Source organism: Rhinolophus sinicus, linkage group LG02, assembly GCF_036562045.2.
Source record: "Rhinolophus sinicus isolate RSC01 linkage group LG02, ASM3656204v1, whole genome shotgun sequence".
In the NCBI taxonomy this organism is placed as follows: domain Eukaryota; kingdom Metazoa; phylum Chordata; class Mammalia; order Chiroptera; family Rhinolophidae; genus Rhinolophus; species Rhinolophus sinicus.
Genome location: NC_133752.1, coordinates 49,314,280 through 49,337,460, shown reverse-complemented (window position 1 = coordinate 49,337,460; position 23,181 = coordinate 49,314,280). Strand labels below are relative to the sequence as shown.

Sequence of the window (23,181 nt, the reverse complement as noted above, 5' to 3'; positions counted from 1 at the left end):
GTTTTCCTCACTCTTTTTTGTTGTTGAAGATATCCCTCCACCTGCTTAAATTCCATATTTTATTACGTTTTCTAGAAAAATTGTGTAAATTTGCTAAATAAATCTCTTCCAAAGGAAAAAAAAATATATAGGACATTTGTAAGAAAGCAGAAATTACCATAGATTTAAATTTTATCTATTCTTGGTGCTATGTCGGAATTAGATAAAATAGAATACAGCCATGTCTCCCTAAAAGTAGGATACATTTCTATTTCTTCTCTTTAACTCACTGCTGCTACTAGTAGAATAACTGCTGCTACTCCTGTCCTAAGTCTAAACAGTCATGCTCAGTGGCTCAGTAGTCACTAAGTCAACAGTTAAATACATTTTCCTTTATCAGTTCCTGGCATATGTAAGTGCTCTATTTCAGCTGTCTCATCATCATCATTATGCAATTTAGTGTTTAGAGTTGCTCACAACCCACATACACAAATGACTGCCTCCCTACACCCTACTGTCCATGAGAGCCACTTAAATCAAGTAAAATATATTTTAGATTAATAGTGGTAAGTTCTGAAGAGAAAAAAAAACAATAAAGTGCAAGAGGATGGGAAGCACAGGTAGTATTTGTATATGAAATTTTAGAAACAGTGGCTAGGAAGCCTCCTCAAGAAGGTAATATTTACGAAAAGACCTGCAGCAAAGGACTAAGACATAACTGAAGCACAGCATTCCAGGCAAAGGGAACTGTAAATGCAAAGGGAACTGTAAATGCAAAGGCCCTGGGGTAAGAGTCTGTCCTACCTGTTGAGGGACAGTGAGGCCGGCGGGGCTGGAAAGGGTTGTAAGAAGAATGGTCAGATCATGGAGGGCCTAGCAGGTGGTAGGACTTTTAGTTTGTACCGAATATCCTGGGAAGATCGTGGAGGGTTTTGAGCAGATGAATGACATGGCCTTACATAGGTCGTAAGAAAATCATTCTGGCTGCTGTGCTGAGAACATTCTGAAGGGGGCAAGGGAGGAAATAGCACACTTAATCAATATGCTACTGTCCTATGAATTACAAGCAGATAAGATAAAAAAAGAAATAAATAGGAATTAGTTTCTGGTGACTGCCTGCCCATTCTGGTCACTATGGCTGAACACCCTGGATTTCCCAAATAAATGTGAGGGTTGGTAACGACAGTATTCCGTATGGGTATAGCAGGTGAAGTTTTTTATTTACTTAAACTCTCCTAAAATATAAAAAACAGAATGGTTTTCTGAATTACAGCTTCTGGCAGGGAGTACAGGTCACAAAAAAGCACAATAAACCCCCATTTTCTGTAGTAGCTTTTATTTTTTCCTAAAAAAGAATCCATTTTCCTACATTCATTTAGATGAGATACACATGATTTCTTTTAAAGTGCCAAAATGCATACGGTTCCCATAACTACAGACAAGCACTGTAATGAGAAGAATGCAGCAATTTAAATATTCAAGATCATCTCAAATCCTGAAGAGTCCCTGGTTTCTGTGACAGGGGAAAAATTTTGCTAGTAAATATTTGAGATAAAATCCAGGCAAATAACTCTTCATCTTCTGGTTCTTAATTCTTTAACATATGGTAAGACTGCTTATTCAAATCTAATTATATGGTAACAAGACCTGAGAGTGTTTTGTAAAAGTTTGTATTAAAAATGCCTAGATAAACTTCATTTGCTAATTTTCTATTTTACTATCTATATTTTTCTTCGTTTCATCTGCCTTCTTTTCCTTCCACAAGTTCCCGAGGACAATCCCTAAAAAAACCATTAGTCCTATTGTTCGGTTGGAGGCAAATTTATCCCAACAATCCTCAGGTCTGTGGATGTCTAGACTGAAAATCTGTAAAAGAACACAATGCTGCATTAGTACCGAGTATGGACTTTCGGCATCACCAGTAAACACATTAAGACTGAGAATAGCCCTGTTATAGAACTTTGAGCAATGGGAAGCCCTTAATGTACCCCAAACGGTTTCCCAATGTAGACAAAATCTACCATATGTCTCACTGGGTATCAGCTAAGCTGTGTCCTAAAAACTTTCCCATGAGGGGTGCATGAATGCTTTGAGAGGCAACCCAAGCTACTTTCAGTTTTATTTAGAAAGCTCTTCCTTTTAACTGAGATCTAAAATCTACTCCCTACAGCTCCTACCTTCTAGTTCTAGCTTTATTCTTCAGAGTGGTGTTTCTCAAAGGAGAACAAGTCACATTTGGGCAGGACAACTCCATTGTGCAGGGCTGTTTGGTACGTTGAAAGATATTTAATATACCTGGCCCTCACCCACTCAGCGCCTGTACTGAGCTCTCTCAGTTTCTTCATGATAACCCAAAATACCTCCATACATGTGTAAACCTCCCTCCTATCGTGCCCACATAGAGAAGGGAATCTAGAGACCTAGATTTGCAGCTGGTGACTTAGGACATACTCCGTTTTCTCCATGGTAGTCCTGCAAACATACCAGGACAGTTTCATGCCCCCGTCTTTCTCTTCCCTAGGCTTACACATCTGCATTCAACTATTTCTTATATGGCCTGTACACTTAAAATCATCATAATTTCCTTTCTTTTCAAACACTGGAAGGCTATGTCCATCTTAAAATACTGTGCCGAGGACTGGAGAGAGGACCACAAATGCACTTGTGAATATAAAGTGGGTTCCAAATATCTGTTACCGTATTTGATGGTCCTAATTTTTTCCTTTCTCTGATAATATCCAGGTACTTAAATATTGCTTATTCTGACCAGATAATTAACTGATGAGGACAACCTCATGGAACTGAGCTATGATCAAAGGGGATGCTGAGAAATTCTGAGGAGGAAAATGATGAAATCTGGAGAATCCTGGAGAATCACCAATTCATATCTTTTAGCTTTCCTACTGAAGAAAACAATGAAGGTGATACAGTATGGGATTTACTTTATGAAGATTGGATTTTAGTTTCCTTCACACGTGATGCAAGTCTTGCTTACACTGATAGCTTGCAATAATCTGTATAAAATACACCTAAATACAGATTCACTAACATCTGTTCAATTCTGATAAAATAAAATAATGGTAACACCGATGCAAAAATACTGTCTATTTATAAGCAATCTACTTAATTAAAATTAGATTTAGTTCATTCATTTTACAAAAATCAATATTGTGGATTCCCAATATAAGCTTGTGGGGGCTGGGGTGTTGACAGTTTCCTACTATTTAGGCAGAACTGACATGGTACCATTTCATGACTTATCTGGCCTTGGTTTCTATGCGAGTGGGACCCAAACCTATGAATAATTAGTTTGCTAACCATCATCACTAGAAGTCCACATTTTTAAAACAGCTGTGTTGATCAGTTGCTTTCAGAGTAATTCAGCTCAACCCACAACCTTCAGATACCACTGAAATTTTTCCAGACATAAATCAGAACTAATTCTAGAAAAATCAGAGGAGAAAATATCTGTTTAGTTTTACATTACTTCTCTAAAATAATACAACTATCTCTTCTAGATGATAAATTGGGGCAGGGGAGGGGCTGGTTCAAGGCAGTACAAGCCAAGTGTTTGTTTGAAGAAGTATCCTGCTACGAAACACAGAGGTCGCTTTGTTTAAATAGTATAATTTATACCAAGAAAAATGAGGGGAAAAATAAGAGGGTCGAACCTGGTGAGCCAGATGGGCTCCGACAGCAGCCAGAGCCGTGTAGTAGGGCGCGGTCTGACCACTGTTCACTCCCACCAGGCTCAGGGCCCCGAGCATCGCCACACTGAAGCCACTCAGCCACTGCTTGGTCTTGTCACGGAACAGCAGTGCCGTGGACTTAATGCCAATCAGAGCATCATCTCTCTTGTCCTAATGTCAGAAAATAAGAAATTGCCTGCTTTTATTGACATACCATAACATTTACCATTTTGAAGTATATAGTTTGGTGGTTTTAGTGTATTCAGAAGGTTGTGCAATCATCAACCCTATCTAATTCCAGAGGAAATTGTCTTTTAAAGAACATTGATATAGAAACATAAAGACACACCATGAACTGTGAAAGATGACAGTTAACTCAGAAACATGTGTTGATCTGTAATGAATATGCAGGCCAAATCAAAGTTAAATGTTACTGCTAAAATTATCTTCCAGCTCTATTTCTACAAGTCATTGTATTTCTTATAACTCTACAATGACTTTTAACTATACTTTTACTACATTAGAAGTAAAACTCAACTCCAATTCTTCACATAGCTCCTCCTTGCTAGAGTTCTCAAATCTCAATAATTTCCCGTACATTTTAGTTCCCATCTTGACAAAAATCACAGATGTAGAAAATGGTCACTTACTATCTAACCATATCCATTCACTTTTACTTCTAGCTCAATTTTTTTCCTTGCCTCTTCCCCTCAAATCCTTCCTGTTTACGTAGAGTTAGGTTTTGATGATACACTCACATCTAGCTGACTGGTCTCCTCCAGCAACTTTATTTGTAAGCATTTCCATATACTGTTGTAATTATGGTCCTGTGGTATTAGGAGCTGCATGCTGAGCTCTGCACCCACTTGCAGGCAGAGAGCTATCTTTTGGAGTCCCCAGTCCAAGTGAAAATGAGTGTGGGGTGAGTGTATGTTTTTCCTTTCAGACTGCAAGCACCTAGAGGGTACAAACTGTGTCTTTAATTATGTGGACCACAAAAGTGTCAATGAGAACATGGTGTTTTACTAAAGAAGTTAATCTAATTAGAGTACCATTATCCTGACCACTGGTTCCAGAGCTTACTGCAGAAAGTAGGGTCAGTCAAGTTTCTAAACTGCTAGTCAAGTTTCACTTCAGGAAATCAGGCTTATTATAGACCTGGCAAACTTTTTCACGATAATACAAATGTAGTGGTGGAAAGGGATTAATGACAGAAAGCAGGATGAGATCCAGAAAGAAATATTAGAAAAAATTTCATTAAATTATGACATATTCTTTAAGTAAAGGATTGAGAATACATAATTATATTTCAGAAAATATTGAGAAAAAAATCCTTTTTACAAAGTTCATAACCATAAAAGGAAAATTAAGAATAAACTAAGAAAAGCAAAAAAGGATTTTTTTATTAAACATAAAAAAAAGGCAATATTGAAAGCTATAAAAATGTTTATATCCTTAGTAACTTAGTAACACCACTCCTAAAAATTTACTCGGAAAGTTCATAGTCATTAAAACATTAGTAATTAGAATGTTATTTATAATTGCGGAAACTCAGAAACAACTGAAATGGCCAAAATAGACAAATTGTTAACTTAAAAAAAATTATGGCATATTAAATCAATGGACTACTGTACAGTCTTAAAGATATAATGACAAAAAATAGGTAAAAATAAGGGAAAATGTATATTATCTACACTAGGTAGTAAAAGCTGCCTAGTACAATGATTAGCGGCATTGACAAAAGGGCAGGAGAGGGTAGCGGTTAAAAGCACTGACTCTGCAAACTGTCTGGGTTCAAATCTCAGCTCTGCCATCCACTAATTGTGTGACATGGACAAACTACTTCTCTATATGTTTCCTCATCTGTAAAATGAGGATAATAAAAGTACCTTCCTTGCAGGTTGTTATGAGGATTAAATTAGTATTTGTAAGGTATTTAAAACAATACCTGGCATATAGTAAATATTATTTAAATTATTGTAAATAAAATAAATGAGTTTATCTCTTTGGCAAATATATGTACACATGACAGAGAAGTATTTTGCTGGTGCCATGGAAGTGTGAATCATTTTCTTTTTAGAAAAAAAACACTTTCCCTTTAATTAGGTTCTTAAAGTTTTTTAAAAAAACAACTAAACCAAAGTTAAGAAAAAAGTTGATATTTCTTTACCTGATGGGCATAGATAGTATCATATATTAGAGTCCACATAATTCCAGAAAAATAAAGAGGCAGGCAAACAGATGGATCACAGGAGCCCTTGATAGCAGACCATCCAAGTAATGCTCCCCAATTAAAAGTCAACCCTACAATGAGTAAAACAGGAAGAGAGGAAAAGTCTAGCTGTACTTCAAATTCCAAAGGGAAGGAGAGGGGCATCAGCATGTATTAAGTGTTTCTGTATATTAGGCTCTGTGTAAGCTCTTTTCTAATACATTTCTTCCTTAAATTCTCTCAGCTCTCTGTGGTAGTTATTAGCTACACTTTAGAAAAACAAAAACAAGTTTAGAGAGGTTAATTAACAATTAAAATAATACAGCTGATAGAAACCCTAATCAGTTTCATGAGAACGTTTATCTTACTTAGTATGATGCCTGGCACAGCCCATAAATGGCAGATGCTGGGGACTGAACTTAGACCTAAGTCAAAATCCTGTGATCTTTCCATTATCACTCCACTTCCCCTGTAAGCTACAGAAACAAGAGGATAGACAGGAATCCTTATTTATTCCATAAGCCCATCCTCTCTGAGAACTGTAAACATCTACACGCTATCAACTCCTAACTAAATCTCTATGTACAAGCCTGATCACTTCCTTAAGCTTCGGACTAGACAATGAACTGTCTGGTGGACATCTCTACCTGCAAGTCCCTCAAGTACCTCAAACTCAGTGGGTCCCAAACGTCTTTTCTCAGAAACCCTTTTTCTCCTCCTATGTTGCCAATTTCCACTCAGAATCTCTCAACTGACGAAGGGCCTCTCCTTTGTGTTCACACAGCACGCATGCAGGCCAGTACAATGCCCTGGAATGGCCTGTTTATCTACTGTCTTCTTCTCTAGTTCCTTCAAGATGGTAAATGTATTTTAGTCATCACTTTTATTTTCTTAGTACCTACTGCAATTCCTGACACAAAGTACAAGTCAGGTGTCCAATAAATATTTGAAGTAAATACGAGTATCCAGCTTTCTTAATATTATCTTAAGATAGGAAACGCATATCCTCCTTTTACCAAAAGATTCCCAAGTCAGTTGAGAATATAATGTCCTATATTTTTTAAATAATAAAAAGAAACATAACATTGAGTGAGAGAATCTTATAAAAAAGGTAAATATTTGACCACAATTTTCCAAGTAAGACTCACATTGATTCTTGGAGTGTCTTTTGGTTCTTTTATTTACTGGAAAAAAAATAGTTCAAAGAACTAGACTAGTTCTAGGAACACTCTTAAATTAATCTAGGAATAGAATAGAAAATACTAGTAAATATTTTTGCAATAGATTGACTTACCTACTTACCCATCTTCCTCTAATTGTCTTTTAAAACATGAAAATCTATTCTTGGTTTGGAAAATTTTATGACTGACTTGACATTTTATCTCCGACACATTATATATACATATATTATATCTGAAGGTATAGTTTCAGATATAATATCATACATATATACAATGTGTATGAATCAAAAGAAATACTTATAGTTATTTCAAACTCACCCAAGACTAATTGAGGCCAGTATGTAATTCTTTTCATTAGTGGGTAGGTGATGACAAGAAGTAGGGATGCTGCTCCTAGAGCTATACTGAAATCAAGAAAAACCATTAAAAAGATTAATAGCATTTTTAGATTACAAATAACTAAGACAACAATAGTAACACTAATTGGGAAAATGATTTATCTTAAAATTACATTGTTTGTTACGTAAATTTCTCTTCCTGGACTTTGATTAGGATAAAGGGTGATTAAAAAATAGTTATTAAATTTATTGGGGTGACACTGGTTAGTAAAATTACATAGGTTTCAAGTGTACATTTATATTTTAAGTATTATAAAACAACCAAACAAAATAACAATAGCCAACACATATAGTGCTTTCATGGATTAGGCACTGCTCTAACTGCTTTATATATATTAACTCATTATTATCACCACCAGAACCTTAAGAGGTTGGTTTTATTCTACTTGTTTTTTGCAGATGAGAAAACTAAAGCACAGAGAGATTAAGTAATTTGCCAACTGTCATACACTGAGTCAGTAGTCGGCACCCAGGATTCAAACCTAAGGCAGAGACCAACTTATTACCCACCATATGCTACTGCCTCTCTAAATTCTGTGCTCAAACATTAAGACAGCTAGTAAACTGAGACGTCCTGACAGAGAATTCGAGTCAAGCTATCGCTCCCTAGTTGTACAACAGGGTATTATTTTCTAGAAGAGGATAAGCCTCTATGAAAGGATGATAACTTAAGATGTTCCTCAAAGCTCACCTAACACCACCCTTCCAGGAATAACCTTCCAAAGTGTTCATACGACCGATGCTAGCAGGGCAACATATACAATTAAGTCTAGTCTCTATAAAGGAATGCTTATTTGCTGACTTCCTCCTCTTTTTTGTCTTATTGAAGCACTTTGTAATCAGCCGTCTGATGCACAGAAGTTTAATTCTGTCTCTGTTTAAGAGACACAGGAATGAGTTCTTTCACTTTTTATTCTGTCATGGATTAGGAACATGACTCTGGGAAAGATCGGTTCCTCTTTTTGCAATATAATCACTTCTGCTTCTATGTACTTCAGAGATACTATCAGGGTGAGTAAAATTAAACATACAGGTCTATACACACACATTCACTCATGCATCTAGAAAACCTATGAAGTGCCTTGTGTCCCTGAGGAATATGCAGGGCAAGTACCGAATAAATTAAATGCTGAGCTCTTAATTCCTTTAGCTGAAAGCATTCTTGATTTTACAATGTGTGGTGACTTACACTTGCTAATTTATAGATGCTTGACAGGCAGCCAATAAACAACTTTGTGATAAAGGTACTTCAATTTTATTTTATTCTTTCTTCTTCCACTTCAAAGGAGAGATTTTATATGTGATTATGAAAAACACATTTACTGTACCTGTAGTAATTCAGACACAGAAGAATACTCAGCGCCAAGGTCAGCTGTCCCCCAAGGAAAACAAAGGATTGAAAAGTTGAAATGTCTCCAGCAGCTATTGGGCGACTTGCTGTTCTTGCAACCTTAACACATAAAAACAGATACCTTAGTGTCGTGTAATGTCTCAACTATTTACTTAAACATTCCCTCAGGAGACTGGCCCATGGTAAGCATTAAGGCAGAATTATGAATAAAAGGTGAAATCAACATTGGAAAGTACTGCCAAGAATCAAAACTTGATATTTAAAATAGCTTTGAAAAGAACTAAAAATTCCCACCACTCATCCCCCTTTACTTCCATCTCCCATCCCCATCTCCAAACAAAACAAAGCAACTTCCTCATCTAGTTATTTAACTACTCAGTTTAGCCAGTATTATGTTCAATTTCCATAGAGAAAAGAGAGACAATAATAATGAGTATTCTCAGGAAAGAGAAAATTGCAGTGCATGTTCAATAAGGCTGATAACCTCATGACTGTCTCAGCACTGCAATCAGAAATCAGATGTGGAGAAAGAAAGGAGACAGATTACCTGGGTTTGAAAGTGGGAGAGTGGGAGAGCTTCTGCCAGGGTATTTAGGAATGGGTCTGTTATTTTATATTAGCTGTACCCAAATATAAAGGGCAAACACACTGTAAGAATATGAACAGACAGAGCAATTGTGTGAACAAATAATATATATTAATTTGTTCTTTTCCTTCCAAGAGATTATGAAATGTGATTATTCTAAACTCAACCACAAATAAAGAATTTTCAACATTGTTAAAAGTAAAGAACTCAGGATCTGGGATCAGAGAACCCCCCAAAATTTGAATCCAATCCCATCACTTACTAGCTTTGGGAATTTTGGCAAATTACTAACCTCTCTTGGGCTTAGGTTGCTTACCTATTAAAGGAGCGAAGGAGAGAAGGAGAAAAAGAACAAAGAGAGGTAATAATAGCACCTACCGCATAGAGTAAATGCAGTTTCTGAAGCATATAGGTATGCAACAAATATTATTTATATTTAATATAGCATATTTTTGTATGATTTATATCAAGGGTTAGCAAACAATGGTCTGTGGACCAAATCTAGCCTACTGCCTGTTTTTGTACGGCCTGTGAGCTAAAACTGGTTTTCACTTTTTCAGATGGTTGAAAACAAATTTTAAGAAAATGTGACACATGAAAATAGTATGCAATTCAAATTTCAGTGTCCAAAAATAAAGTTTTATTGAAAAAGAGACACATTATTTGTTTACATATTGTGTATGGCTGCTTTCACACTCCAACAGAGTCAAGCAGTTGTAACAAAGACGGTACGGCCCACAAAGCCTAAAATATTTATTACCTGACTCTCTACAAAAAAATTTTGCTGACCCTATTTATAGCATGCTTTACTCTGCAATAAATCAGCTTGTCAAACTATAATGATTTATCCTGGTTAAAGTGCCAGACTGGATCTTCTGTCCTGGACTTGGTTCCTGTAATTTTAATTGGAAATAATATTCTTATATGGGTTCTTATATGGGTTTCAGGATGTTGTGATTATTCCAATTAGTAGCTGAGTGTTTACAATGTGCCACTCACTATTCTAAGAGCTATAAACGAGGCATCACATCGTATCATTGAATCATCATACCCCTGTCTTTTAACCACTCACAAGGTCTTGCTACTTCTAAGCCTTAGGAAACTTATGTGAACAAATAACATTTATTTGTTCAATAACTTTCCAAAGTCACAGGTAGCACCGTAGCAAGTCAGTCGTGTTCCACTAACCACACGACTAACCACAAGACCACACTGCCCCTTCAGTACAGTAATACTTGCCTAGCTAAATTTGAAAGATGAAAATAAACAGGCACTCCATCAAAACACTAAAAATCATGTAACATGATGATCAAACATATTCCATGTCGTTTTTATGAAACCAGAATGCTCACAGCTTACAAAACCAAATCATTAATACCTGTGCATTGAGATTATTTCAATGTTTTATGGACCTAATGTTTATCACATGGCTAGATTATATACATCAACAGAACTTGCTTAACTCAGATACCCTAATAGCAACCCACTTAAAATCTTGAGCCAGAAACATATCCTTAACGATATATAGCCTTTAAGAAACTGTGAGGTAAGCATTACCATTTGGCCAAGTTTTTTAACTCATCCTTTAAAAGAGATGCACGTAACATTTTAAAATTCACGTTAGCAAAACCACCTCAATAGCTATAAAACACTCACTTATGTACTGTGTTGTAAGTCAATATAGAATCTAGAGTCTTCTAATCAAGGGAAAGTAGAATGGGGAAGATGTAAGATATATAATCAGTTCCCTTTTATCTAGGGAAAAAAAATCACTTAAGAGGTAACTAAAATGGCCATATTTTGTTAATTAAAAAAGTGGAAAAAGTTTGTTGGTTTGAATATATTATTGAATTAAACTTTTTCTTTTGAGGTAACTGGATTCACATGCAGTCATTTTTTCAAATCTCTGTATTTTAAAAAACATAGAGATCCCATGCACCCTTCATCAAGTTCCCCCAAGGGTAACATATTGCAAAACTACAGTACAATATGACAACTAGTATTTGGATATTAGCTGCTCCAAACATGTTCAAGAATTATTTTGAAATGATATATACCAGAAGCCTCATTCACATTGTGATGCAGAATGAAATACCAACCAGATGTGTGAACCCCCAAATCAAAAAAGTATGCATCTCCCGGCACGGATCAAGGCATCCCCACTGGGTCAGTGGGGCACAGAGAGGCTTCTCCATGCAGTTCCTGCCACTCTGCCACTATCCTATTCTGCAGCCATAAGCAAATCTCAGGGTTCAGGTGGTCAAGCATAATATACTTTATCTCAAAGCCATAGCATACCTCTGTACCTTCACCCTCCAGCACACCCTTTTCTTGCTATCCTATTCTGAAACAGTTCAAAGGTCACCCCCGAAAGTCCTCTCTGAGCTGCTCCCGTAAGCTAAGGCAAGTGGTCTTCAGTAAGTCCCCTCGTGGACACCATACAATAGTGCTGCTGTGTTATAACGACTAAACTGTGAGGTCAGAATGTTCTTTCACCCATGAAATCCGAGAACCTATCACGGTGTCTCACACACAGCAAGTATTCAATAAATGTGTTATTTATTTGAATTAAAAAACATATTGAATTAAAAAACATATTTGAATTAAAAAACATATTGTGATACTGTTCTATAAACTAAAAATCATTTTAGGTGTACCTTGTTTAAGGAAACTTTAGACTTACATGAAAGACAAACTAAAAATGAATATTAACTTTATATCAGTGTACATGTAAGATTATTTATTTTATATAATTTACCATGCGTTTCTTTTAAATTGAAAGTTTACTTGATTATTCACTCAAGTACTTAATGATCTTGTACTTGTTATTGCATGGCTGCTAGGATAAAAGGCAAACAAGATGGACCTTTCCCTTGAGAAAATAATGGTCTGTTGAGGAACAAAGAAGTAATTATACACGTGTTAGAATATGCATAGAAAGTAATCCAGAGGAATATGTATCAAACTTTAACTGGAGTTTTCTTCCAGGGTTGGGGGAGGAGATAAGGAGGGCTTGCACTTTCTTTCTCCTTTCTATTTCTGTACTGTATGAATTTTTCAGAATAAACAAGTGGTTTTTTTAAAGCAGAAAAAAGGATATAATTATGTTTTTTGAAGAAATAATTATAGCAAATGCTAATAGGGCTGCGTTGGTTCATCTAAATTAAGATTTGATTTACATATGAACAGTATGGCTCCAACATCTATCTCAAAGGAAGGGATGACAGTTCTTTTAGACACTCAAAGGTTCAGATGGACTTTTTACCTTCACTCCTAACATCCTTACAGCAGCCTTCTAAACCTTAATTCATTTTGTAAAAATGAAGTACACACCTTGCCCCCACGGCCGCTCTTGTGTCGAGAAAGGAAGTACACTGCACTTTGTAACACCAGATGTTCAACTGATATGGGCACTGCTCATGCTGGATTGCAGTGAGGACACTAAATGATCCTGTTGCTTGATGTGGCATTCAAAAGTAATGGCACCACGTTACTCTGCAGAATTGAGCGGAGCCTCTCTGGTCCTTTCCAGGACAAAACTACCTTTTTATCGTAATCCCGGTCCCACATGTCGTTAATAGTACAGCCTGCTCCACGCATCAGAACAGCTCCAGTGCCAAAGAGGGATAGCATGTACCAATCTGGAAAACAGCCTGGTTCAGCTGCCAAACCAATGCTCCAGGTACACGGCAGATACAGCAGCCAGGTTCCTAAGCAAAAATAAAAAGACAGAAAAGGTACAAATTTAAGTTAGTTAACTGTTTTCATTTGTTTAACCGCATCCCAAAGAATTAAAAAACACAAAGTTAAAAACACATCACAAAACTGAGACAATAAATTTGCAACTCCTCACAAAGGATTATTCTCCGTATTATGTAGGGTTCTTAGAAACTGAAGAGAGATCAATAAGTAGTCCAACTGAAAAAAGGACAAAAAGCATGATAGAACTTCACAGAAAGAAATATGAATGGCTCTTATACATATGAAAAGATAACTGACTGAAATACACACTGAGTTAACATTTTTCACCCATTAGACTGGCAAAACCCAAAGTCTGACAACACACCTGGAAAGTGGGATACTTTCTTGTATTTCTGATGAAGTTATAAAATGGCCCAACCCTTAAGGAAGAGAACCTGAAAATTTGGTGTGTGTGTGTGTGTGCCCACGCACACACACATATAAAACACATACATTTGAATGTTAGTATGTTCATAGACCATGTTGGGAAGGCTATATTAGAAACTGATAATAGCTGTCTTTGGGGGAGGGTAACTGGTTGGCTGGGAGAGAAGGGTGGGAGACTTAGTTTTCACTCTACACTTTTGTACCTTCTGAATTTTGTATCATATGCATGTATTACCTGCTCAAAATAGTAAAACTTTCTTTACTGTTATTAATATAATACAATAAAATGGTTTTGGGGTAGGGAGATTACTAGTGCACTGTTTTTTTAATATTTTACAACTATACACACAAATGGGATTAGTTCTTAAACTAGATGAATTAAGCACTTAGCCCATAAACTAGATGAATTAAACTAAAACCAAATACAGTAGTCCTCCCTTATCTACCAGGGATACGTTCCAAGTCCCCCAGTGGATGCCTGAAACCATGGATAGCACTGAATCCTATATCTATGTTTTTCCCTATGTAGACATACATACCTATGATGAAGTTTAATTTATAAATTAGGCATAGTAAAAAATTAAAAACAATCACTAATAATAAAATAGAACATTATAACAATATACTGTAATAAAAGTTACGTGAATATCGTCCCTTGTTTCAGGGGCTCCCCTGCTGTAGTCTTTGTATAAGCTCAGTGCTTTCTGGCACAATATGCTGCTGTCGATTGGAACATGTTTCCATTTAGTATCTGCCAGATGCTAAAGTACATTAAACTTTAAAGTTCATTCTTCCTCATCTATGAATGAGGGGAAAGAATATGTACCTTTCAGAGTTGCTATGAGAAGATGATATTGGTGATGATGAAAACAAAAACAATAACAATAAATACCTAGTGCTCACTGTATGCCAGGTGTTGTCATATAACACTTTTGATTCTCACCACAAATCTATGATATAGACACTATTTTTATTATACACATTTAACAAATACAGAAACTGAAGCATAGGGAAAGTAATATGCCCAAGGCCACACAGGCAAAACGTGGCAAAGCTGGAATTGAAATCCAGGCATTCTGGCTCTAGTCTGTCTGAAGGCCAATGCTATCATATCACTCTGCACACCTAAATCTCCACATACCCCTAAATTCTTATTGTTCTTTTGCCCTTCTGACTCTTAGCAACATTTTTTTGTCTCCCCTATGACACTTTCATTGTATTTTATTCCATGAAGAAAGATGCAGAGGTGGTGAGGATACAGATAGGTTTTAGAAAGAAATGTTTACTATAGAAAAAGGGAAAACTCTCTGGGAGATTAAAGACAATTATCAAGTTTTGATAGGTGATGGGCAGACCAAAGAACCTGGATAAATGGAGTCTAAGAGTCAGTCACTAATTACACATTATCTTTAAGACAACATAATCACCCATAAATTCAGTAAAATAAAAATTACACCACCAATTTAATGGAAAGAGTGCCACCTGCTGAAACTTCCTGAAATAATAGTTCATGGCCCATTTGAAAGAAGTTGTATGTAATTCATGCTGAAAAACAATAAAACACACTTTGATTTATGAAGATAACAAGATTAAACTTCAACAAAGTAAAACAATGAACATAAAATTATCCCGCAAAAGAATTTAAATAAAGAAATATCAAACCTGGATTGTACTACTGTCAATTTATTGCTCCTGGCATACACAGGGGCTCAAAAAATGTTTGATGAACTGTAACACAGAACTATTAATGAATTGCCTTAAAAATCCTTCAATCATCACCTCAGTAAGAACCAAAGGACACAGGCTGTTATCTTTTAACACACCCTGTTTCCCTGAAAATAAGACCTAGCTGGACAATCAGCTCTAATGCGTATTTTGGAGCAAAAATTAATATAAGACCTGGCATTATATTGTATTATATTACATTATACTATACTATGTTATGTTATGTTATGTTAATGTGTTATGTTATGTTATGTTATATTATATATAAGACAGGGTCTTATATTATAGTAAAATAAGACCAGGTCTTATATTAATTTTTGCTCCAAAAGATGCATTAGAGCTGATTGTCTGGCTAGGTCTTATTTTCGGGGAAACACGGTACATAGTAACTATTACCCAATCTTCTCCAATTTCCACTTCTCAAGTAATATTGGCTAACATTCTTGAGCACTTATGTCAGGCACTGTTCTAAAGACTTGACATATATTAATGAATTCTCATGGTAACCTTATAAAGGCAGTATTGTTAGTATCTTAATTTTATAGATGAGAAATGAATAACTTAGTTGAGGTCTCTCAAATGGGCAAAGTGAAGATTCAAACCCAGGAGGTCTGGCTCCAGCTTTATGTAAAACTCCTTTATAGCCTCTTATGTGATGGGGTGGTCTAGCCACTAAAGGAGAAGCCAGAGGTTTATGGAAATGGGAATAACAGCAGCTATTGATCTGTCTTCGATACCCGGAAGCCTACACTGCAGCTCCATGACACAGACCCCAAGAACATAATGATAGTTAGGCTTCAGATTAGAACTGGGCTTGGAAATTTATGCCTATCAACTTGTATCTTGCCCCAAAATGCAATGGTTCATGATGGCAGGGCTGTTCCTACTATTTATTTTGCTTTTATACTTTAATTCTTGATCGTTACAAACTCTTGGTGCTCTAATCCCAAACAGGTAGTGCATAAGCCTAGAATACCAAAAACAAGGCCTAATTTGGGGCCTTGGCTGGGAAAAGGTGGAGAAAATGTATCTATGCATTTCAATGCATTTTCATATACTGCAGTGGCAAATGTCACCATCTGGATTACCTGGAATTCAGCCTCCACCCCTCTTTTGCCATTGTCCATCCTTCTGAAGTCGTTCTTAACCAGGCCGGACTCCCACTATTTGCTACATGCACGTGGGGTTCCAGATCAGCTCAGATTTTTAAGTGTTCTAACACTCCACCTTCAGGTCTCTGCAAAAATATTTCCCCCACCAATCAAGATCTCGTCCCTCCTCTGCAAAAAATCTACTTGTCTTTGAGGTACACTTTTTTCTTGACTTTTTCCAGCAATTAAGATTCACAGTAATTACTCTCTTTTCTGCTGTACTATCTGTATTATATCAACTTTTTCAACTAGACTGGGAATCTAGTTTTGTGCTCAAGGGAGAGCAGGGAGCTTCCATACCTCTTTCTATCCCCAAGGCTAGGCGATGTTGTGGTAATTTATTAATTCACTCAGTACTACTGTCAGGCTCTGTTCTAGGCACTAGGTAGAAAAATCCCATATATGTGGAACTTATAATATTGTATTGGAGAAGTCAATTAACAATAAATGCATAAAGTTAGTTAGTAGAAAGTACTATGAAGAAAAATGGGGGCAGTGAAGGGATAGAAGCGAGGTGGTAGGTGATATTTTAAATAGGAAGGTCAGAGGGGAGGATCAAAGATGGTAGAGTAGATAAACACTGTGATTTTGTCTCCTCCCATGAACACATTAAAATTACAACTAAATTATAGAACAATCAAACTGGAAAACCATCTGAAGTCTAGATTAACAGAAGTTTTATAACTAAGGATATGAAGAAGAAGCCACATCAAGAGTGATAGAAGGGGCGGAGACATGGAAACAGGCCGGCCCCAAACTGCCATGTGGTGGTTGAGAATCTGGAAGGTTATCTTGGTCACAGGTTTCCCCTGGAGGAGCAAGGGGTCCCAGCCCCACATGAGGCTCTCCAGCCCAGAGTACTGGTGCCAAGAAGAGGAGCCCGCACAACATCTGGCTGTGAAAAACAGTGGGGAATCTGATCATCTGGAAGGGATGGTAGGCTGTGGGAAACCCAGATGCCCTCTTAAGGGTCCTGCGCACAGACTCACTTGCTCAGAGGCACTCACCCTGGGCTCTGGTGGAGGGACAGGGACGCAGAGGGACATCAGAGACATATGGGAAGAGACTGAGTTGTATGGCTTGAGGCGAGGATTGGAGGGATAGCTGCCATTTTCCCTGTGTGGGGTCCTCCTCTCATGTGGTCGGTACAACCGATCTGCGTTGAGCCCTTCTTCCATGACCATGGCCAAATCTGATTTTAAATCGCTCTGATAAGCAACACTCACTCCACCCTGGTAACTCCTTGGGACCTGCCCCACCCAACTCACCCAATGCTAAGAGGCACTTTTTCAGCGAGCAGACAGCCCGTATCGCACTCTTTCATGGACAACTATCAGGGGTCTGTAGGCCCGAAATGGGCAGCAACTGGCCTCAGTGTGCTCTGAGACTTTTGCTGAGTAGCTCCATGCTCCACACTGGCACCAAACTAGGATCTGCATTATCCTGGTAATCACAACTAGTCCTACAATGGTAACTTCGTGAGACCCTGCCTAACCCATTTCACGTACTGCACGAGGCTTTATCAGTGGCTGAAACTTAAGGAAGCAGGTAGGTGGCAGGAGACCTAAGGGTATCCTGGCTTTTTGCAGAGGTACCCCAGGTGTGGTACTGGAGGCAGCCGTACTTGGTTCACAGTGTGGCCTCTCCCACGCACCTCCAGGTTTAGCACAGGCAGAGATCAACCATGGTTCATTCACTTTGTAGCTCCTTCAGGTAGTCCCTGACTGGTCACAGGCAGTGGGTGACCTGGGTCTGCACCAGAGCCCCTCCCAAGAAGTCCCAGAACCAACAAACTTGGAGGTTTCACATCAAAGCAGAGCACCACCCAATTAGCCCCACAAGCAGCACACCTAAAGAGCAGTCTCAACAAGCACCAGAGCCTGCTGGGGTGAATCCTGCTCAGTGGGGTAAGATCGCCACACAGTAGCCTGTACGCTGTGGATGTGGCCAAACCCACAGCCAGTCAGCCCGAGGGTCAATCCCACCCACTGATGTGCTAATACCAATCCAGGCTCAATGTAACAGGAGGGTACACACAACCCACACAAGGGACACTCCTGGAGCACCCACAGCAGGTAACCAGGGAGAACTGACACTGGGCCCACAGGGCACCTACTACGTAAGACCACGCAGTCAAGACTGGGAGACATAGCAGTTCTACCTAATACACAGAAACAAACCAGAGAAACAGACAAAATGAGAAAACAAAGAAATGTTTCCCAAACGAGAGAACAGGAGAAAACTCCAAAAAAAGAACTAAAATTGAGGCAAGCAACCTACTAGACACAGAGTTCAAAAGAATGGTTATAGGGATGCTCAAGGAACTTAGTGAGAACTTCAACAGGGATAGCAAGCATAAAAAGACAGAGAAACCATAAAAAAGAACCAGTCAGAAGTGAAGAATACAATAACTGAAGTAAAGAATGCACTAGAAGGAATCACCAGCAGACTAGATGAAGCAGAGGCTCAAATCAGCAATTTGGAAGACAAGGTAGCAGGACAGCAAAAGGAAAAAAACAATTTTTAAAAAACGAGGATCACTTAAGGGACCTCTGGGACAACATCAAGTGCAACAGCATTCGTATTATAGGGGAACCAGAAGGAGAAGAGAGAAAGCAAGGGATTGAGAATCTATTTGAAGAAATAATAACTGAAAACCTGGCAAAGGAAATGGACACACAAGCCCAGGAAGTGCAGAGACTTGAACTAGATGAACCAAACAGGCGCACACCAAGATGCATCATAATTAAAATGGCAAAGGGTAAAGACAAAGAGAGAATCCTAAAAGCAGCAAGAGAAAGGCAACTAATTACTTATAAGGAATCTCCCATAAGATTGTCAGCTGATTTCTCAACAGAAACTTTGCAGGTCAGAAGGGATTGCCATGAAATATTCAAAGAGATGAAAAGCAAGAACCTACAACCAAGATTACTCTACCCAGCAAAGCTATCATTTAAAATTGAAGGACAAAGGGTGGCATGACTTCTCAGTTGCTTAGAGCGCAAGCTCTGAACAACAGGGTTGCTGGTTCGATTCCCACATGGGCCAGTAGACAATGAGCTGTCGCTGAGCTTCCAGAAGAGGCGGTCAGATGGCTCAGTTGGTTAGAGCGCAAGCTCTCAACAAGGATGCTGGTTCAATTCTTTCATGGGATGGTGGGCTGTGCCCCCTGAAAATAAAGACTGAAAATGGCAACTGAACTTGGAGCTGAGCTGCACCCTCCACAACTAGATTGAAGGACAACAACTTGGAGATGATCGGCCCTGGAGCAACACACTGTCCCCCAATACTCCCCAATAAAATTTATTTTTAAAAAAAAATTGAAGGACAGATAAAGAGCTTCCCAGACAAGAAATAGCATAAGGAGTTCACCAATATCAAACCAGTATTACAAGGAATGTTCAAGGGACATCTTAAAGACAAAAAAACAACAACACAAAAAAACCAACAACCAAGAAAACAAAAACAAAAAAAAGATAACAAATATGAAAAATAAAATGGCAATAACTACATATCAATTAACAATTACTCTAAAGTAAATCGATTAAATGCTCCAAATGAAAGACATAAGGTGGCTGAATGGATTAAAAAAAAGAACACTTACATATGCTGCCTACAAGAGACTCATTTCAGATTGAAAGACACACATTTCATGAAAATGGAAATGAAAAATAAAAGCTGGGGTAGCAATGTTTATACCAGACAAAATAGAATTTAAAACAAAGGCTATAATAAGAGACAAAAAAGAACCCAGTAATCCCACTTCTGGGTGTTTACCCGAAGAAACCCAAAATGCTACCATGTTTCCCTGAAAATAAGACTTAGCCGGACCATCAGCTCTAATGTGTCCTTTGGAGCAAAAATTAATATAAGACCCGGTATAATATAATATACTGGCTCTTATTTCAATATTTGCTCCAGAAGACGCATTAGAGCTGATGGTCTGGCTATGTCTTATTTTCAGGGAAACACGGTAATGTGAGGGGACATGTGCTTCCATATGTTCATTGCAGCATTGTTTACAATGGCCAAGATATGGAAGCAGCCTGGGTGTCCATCGATGGATAAATGGATAAAGAGAAGGTGATACATATATACAATGAAATATTGCTCGGCCATGTAAGGGAATGGGTTCTTGCCATCTGTGGGGGGATGGATGGACCTGAAGGGTATTGTGCTGAGTGAAGTATGTCAGGCAGATGCAATGCGATTTCGTTTATATGTGGAATCTAAAGAATAAAATAGACAAAGAAACAAACTCATAGATATAGAGAACATTTTGATGGTTGCCAGATGGAGGGGTAGTGGGGGGGGGGGTGAAAAAGAGGAAGGGATTAAGAAGTACAAATTGGTTGTTACACAGTAGTCATGGGGATGTAGGGTATAACATAAGGAATATAGTCAATAATATGGTAATAACTATGTATAGTACCAGGTGGGTACTAGACTACTCAGGGGTACTACTTCTGAAATTATATAAATGTCTCACCACTATGTTGTACACCTGAAATTAATATAACATTAAATGTCAACTGTAATTGAAAATTTTTTTTTAAATTGGGGGTGAGGTGAAGGGGAATAAAAGATCCAAATGTCCAGGTATAGAACAAATAAGTCATGGGGGTGTATTAATAATATACAGCATAGGGAATACAGTCAACAATATTGTGATAGTGTGATACGGTGTCAGATGGTTGCTGGACTTATCATGGTGATTACTTCTTTAGGTATATAAATGTTGCATAACATTCAAATGTACATCTGAAACCAACACAGATGTAACACATATAAATATGTTATCTATATTTTTAATAAAAATCTTTTAAAAAATAAATAGGAAGGTCAGGGAAATCCTCAGGAGGCAATTACGAGCTGATAGGCAGTCCATATGTGTTGCATTCAAATGAATTAAACCTTTCTTTGTGGTATGAGTGGTGCAAGGCAAAGAGCTGGAATTCAGCATCAAAACACTAGGTTCATCTGGTCTGGCTCTGCCCAAGACTCTTGATTCCCTCCGCGTCTTTATTGTCTTATTTGCTGTGGGAGCCTTACAGGATTAGGGGAAGGCTCAAACATTATGAATGTGGAAGTGCTCCAATACTGTAAATCTGTGCAGATGCAGATACACAAGCACAGAACTTCTGCTCGATTCACTACTTGGACAAGGATTGTGGAGAGCATATTTTGCCTGGCTCAAGCGCTCAGGATTCCGAGGGACGTGAAGGCAAGCAGGTCACTTCCGCGATCGTCGGGTCCGGGTGTCTCAAGAGTAAACGGCGCCTGGAGCTCCGGCTTTTGGGCTCCATTTCCTTTACGCTCGCAGCCTCCCGGACCCCCCGCGCGGCGCGCCCGCACTCACCGATGGGCTTGTCCAACCGCATGAGGCGCAGGTAGGGTTGCAGAGGGCGGGGCGCCGAGTTCACGACCGCCGCGGCCGATAGGCTGAGCCGACGCCAGCGTGGCCCCTGTCCCGCCGAGGGCCGCCAGTCCCCCGTGCGGGGCGCGCCAGCCGCGCGCGCGAGGGCCAGGGAGCGGCCGCCGGAGCCCCGCAGCCATGCCTGCGTCACGACCCGCAGGCCCCGCGCGAGCCCCACGCCGCCCAAGCTCAGCATGGCGCTTGGGAGGCGTGGCCTCGTGGGGCCTGACGTCATTCCAGGGCGTCAGGTTATGGGGAGGCTTGTGCAGTGACGTCGGTTCGGACAGCGCTGTGGCCCGAGCTTTTGAGTAACTTGCAATAGGGATTATCATGGTCACGTTACTCTGTAAGGGGGGGGGGGGGGGGGGCGGTCCCCTAGGTACTTTGCATAAAATGAATTCCTATTATCAGCTTTCTCAATAAATGAGAAAGGATAGTGTTTACGCGTACGGAACAGTTCTAACAAAAATCCCCAAACCTAGTGAACGCGGAGACTGCCAGTCTTTAACCAATGTAAATAGACTGATGTCAGATAAACATTTATATGAATGACTTGTAAGCTTGCCTCTGGGGATGAAGAAAGTTCTGAAATGGAAGTTCTTGCTGACCCAGCCATCTGGCGTGGACTTTTACTACCTATCTTTCCCCAGTGATAAAAGTTACAGTATTTTGCTGCATAGGATGTAATGCAGAGGGACAGGAGTTCTTGCAACCCTATTTTATCAGAGGACAACGGAATGCTTCTGAGGCTGTATTGGCCCTGGGATAATGGTACTCTTGATCTGGGTCTTTATAGGGTATCTCTTGTGGTTGGGGTATAGGTAAGATATTTAGGCCAAGGGCCGGCTTTGCTGGCGGGGACTCCTGACCAGCCATTCTCATCTATGTATTTTGTTAAATTAATTAAACAGGGAAGCTATGAGATTGAGGTGGTTGTAACGCCATAGCGGCCAACGCAAGCAAACTAAAACCTAAACCTTTAAATGCCTCAAAGTTATGAAATCAGAACGCGATGGACAACGAATCACAAACAGCCAACTAGGCTTTAAACTATAGCAAATCAAATAATTTCCTGTCTTTGCTTCTGCACTTTATATAAGTCATCCCCTCTCCCTCCTGTGAGCAGGTTTCTTCTAACCACTTCCAGTTTGGCACTGCCCCTATTCATATGGATACATGCTTAAATAAACTCTTAAAATATTGAATATGCTTCAGTTTATCTTTTAATAGTTTCATGCCCTTTTCATCTGGATTCTCAAACTCAACAAAGACATCTCAAACTCCAACTCAACAAAGACGTTGCCTTGGTCTTTGGAAAGATGGGTTTCTGTAGGCATATCAAGCACTTAGATTGTCTCTAAAGTG

The 23,181-nt window shown here is 38.7% G+C and overlaps 1 protein-coding gene across 1 annotated transcript; it reads right to left on the bottom strand.

Annotated features, from left to right (window-relative positions):
• Nucleotides 1-1,174: 1,174 nt before the first annotated feature.
• COQ2 (coenzyme Q2, polyprenyltransferase) lies at nt 1,175-22,068 on the bottom strand. Its single transcript, XM_074324104.1, has 7 exons — nt 21,760-22,068; nt 12,940-13,106; nt 8,788-8,909; nt 7,380-7,465; nt 5,839-5,972; nt 3,651-3,839; nt 1,175-1,845 (listed from the first exon to the last, which is right to left on the bottom strand). Exons 1-7 carry the CDS (start codon nt 22,049-22,051, stop codon nt 1,681-1,683), a joined length of 1,155 nt encoding a protein of 384 aa, XP_074180205.1. The 5' UTR covers nt 22,052-22,068; the 3' UTR covers nt 1,175-1,680.
• Between the last annotated feature and the right edge of the window lie 1,113 nt (nt 22,069-23,181).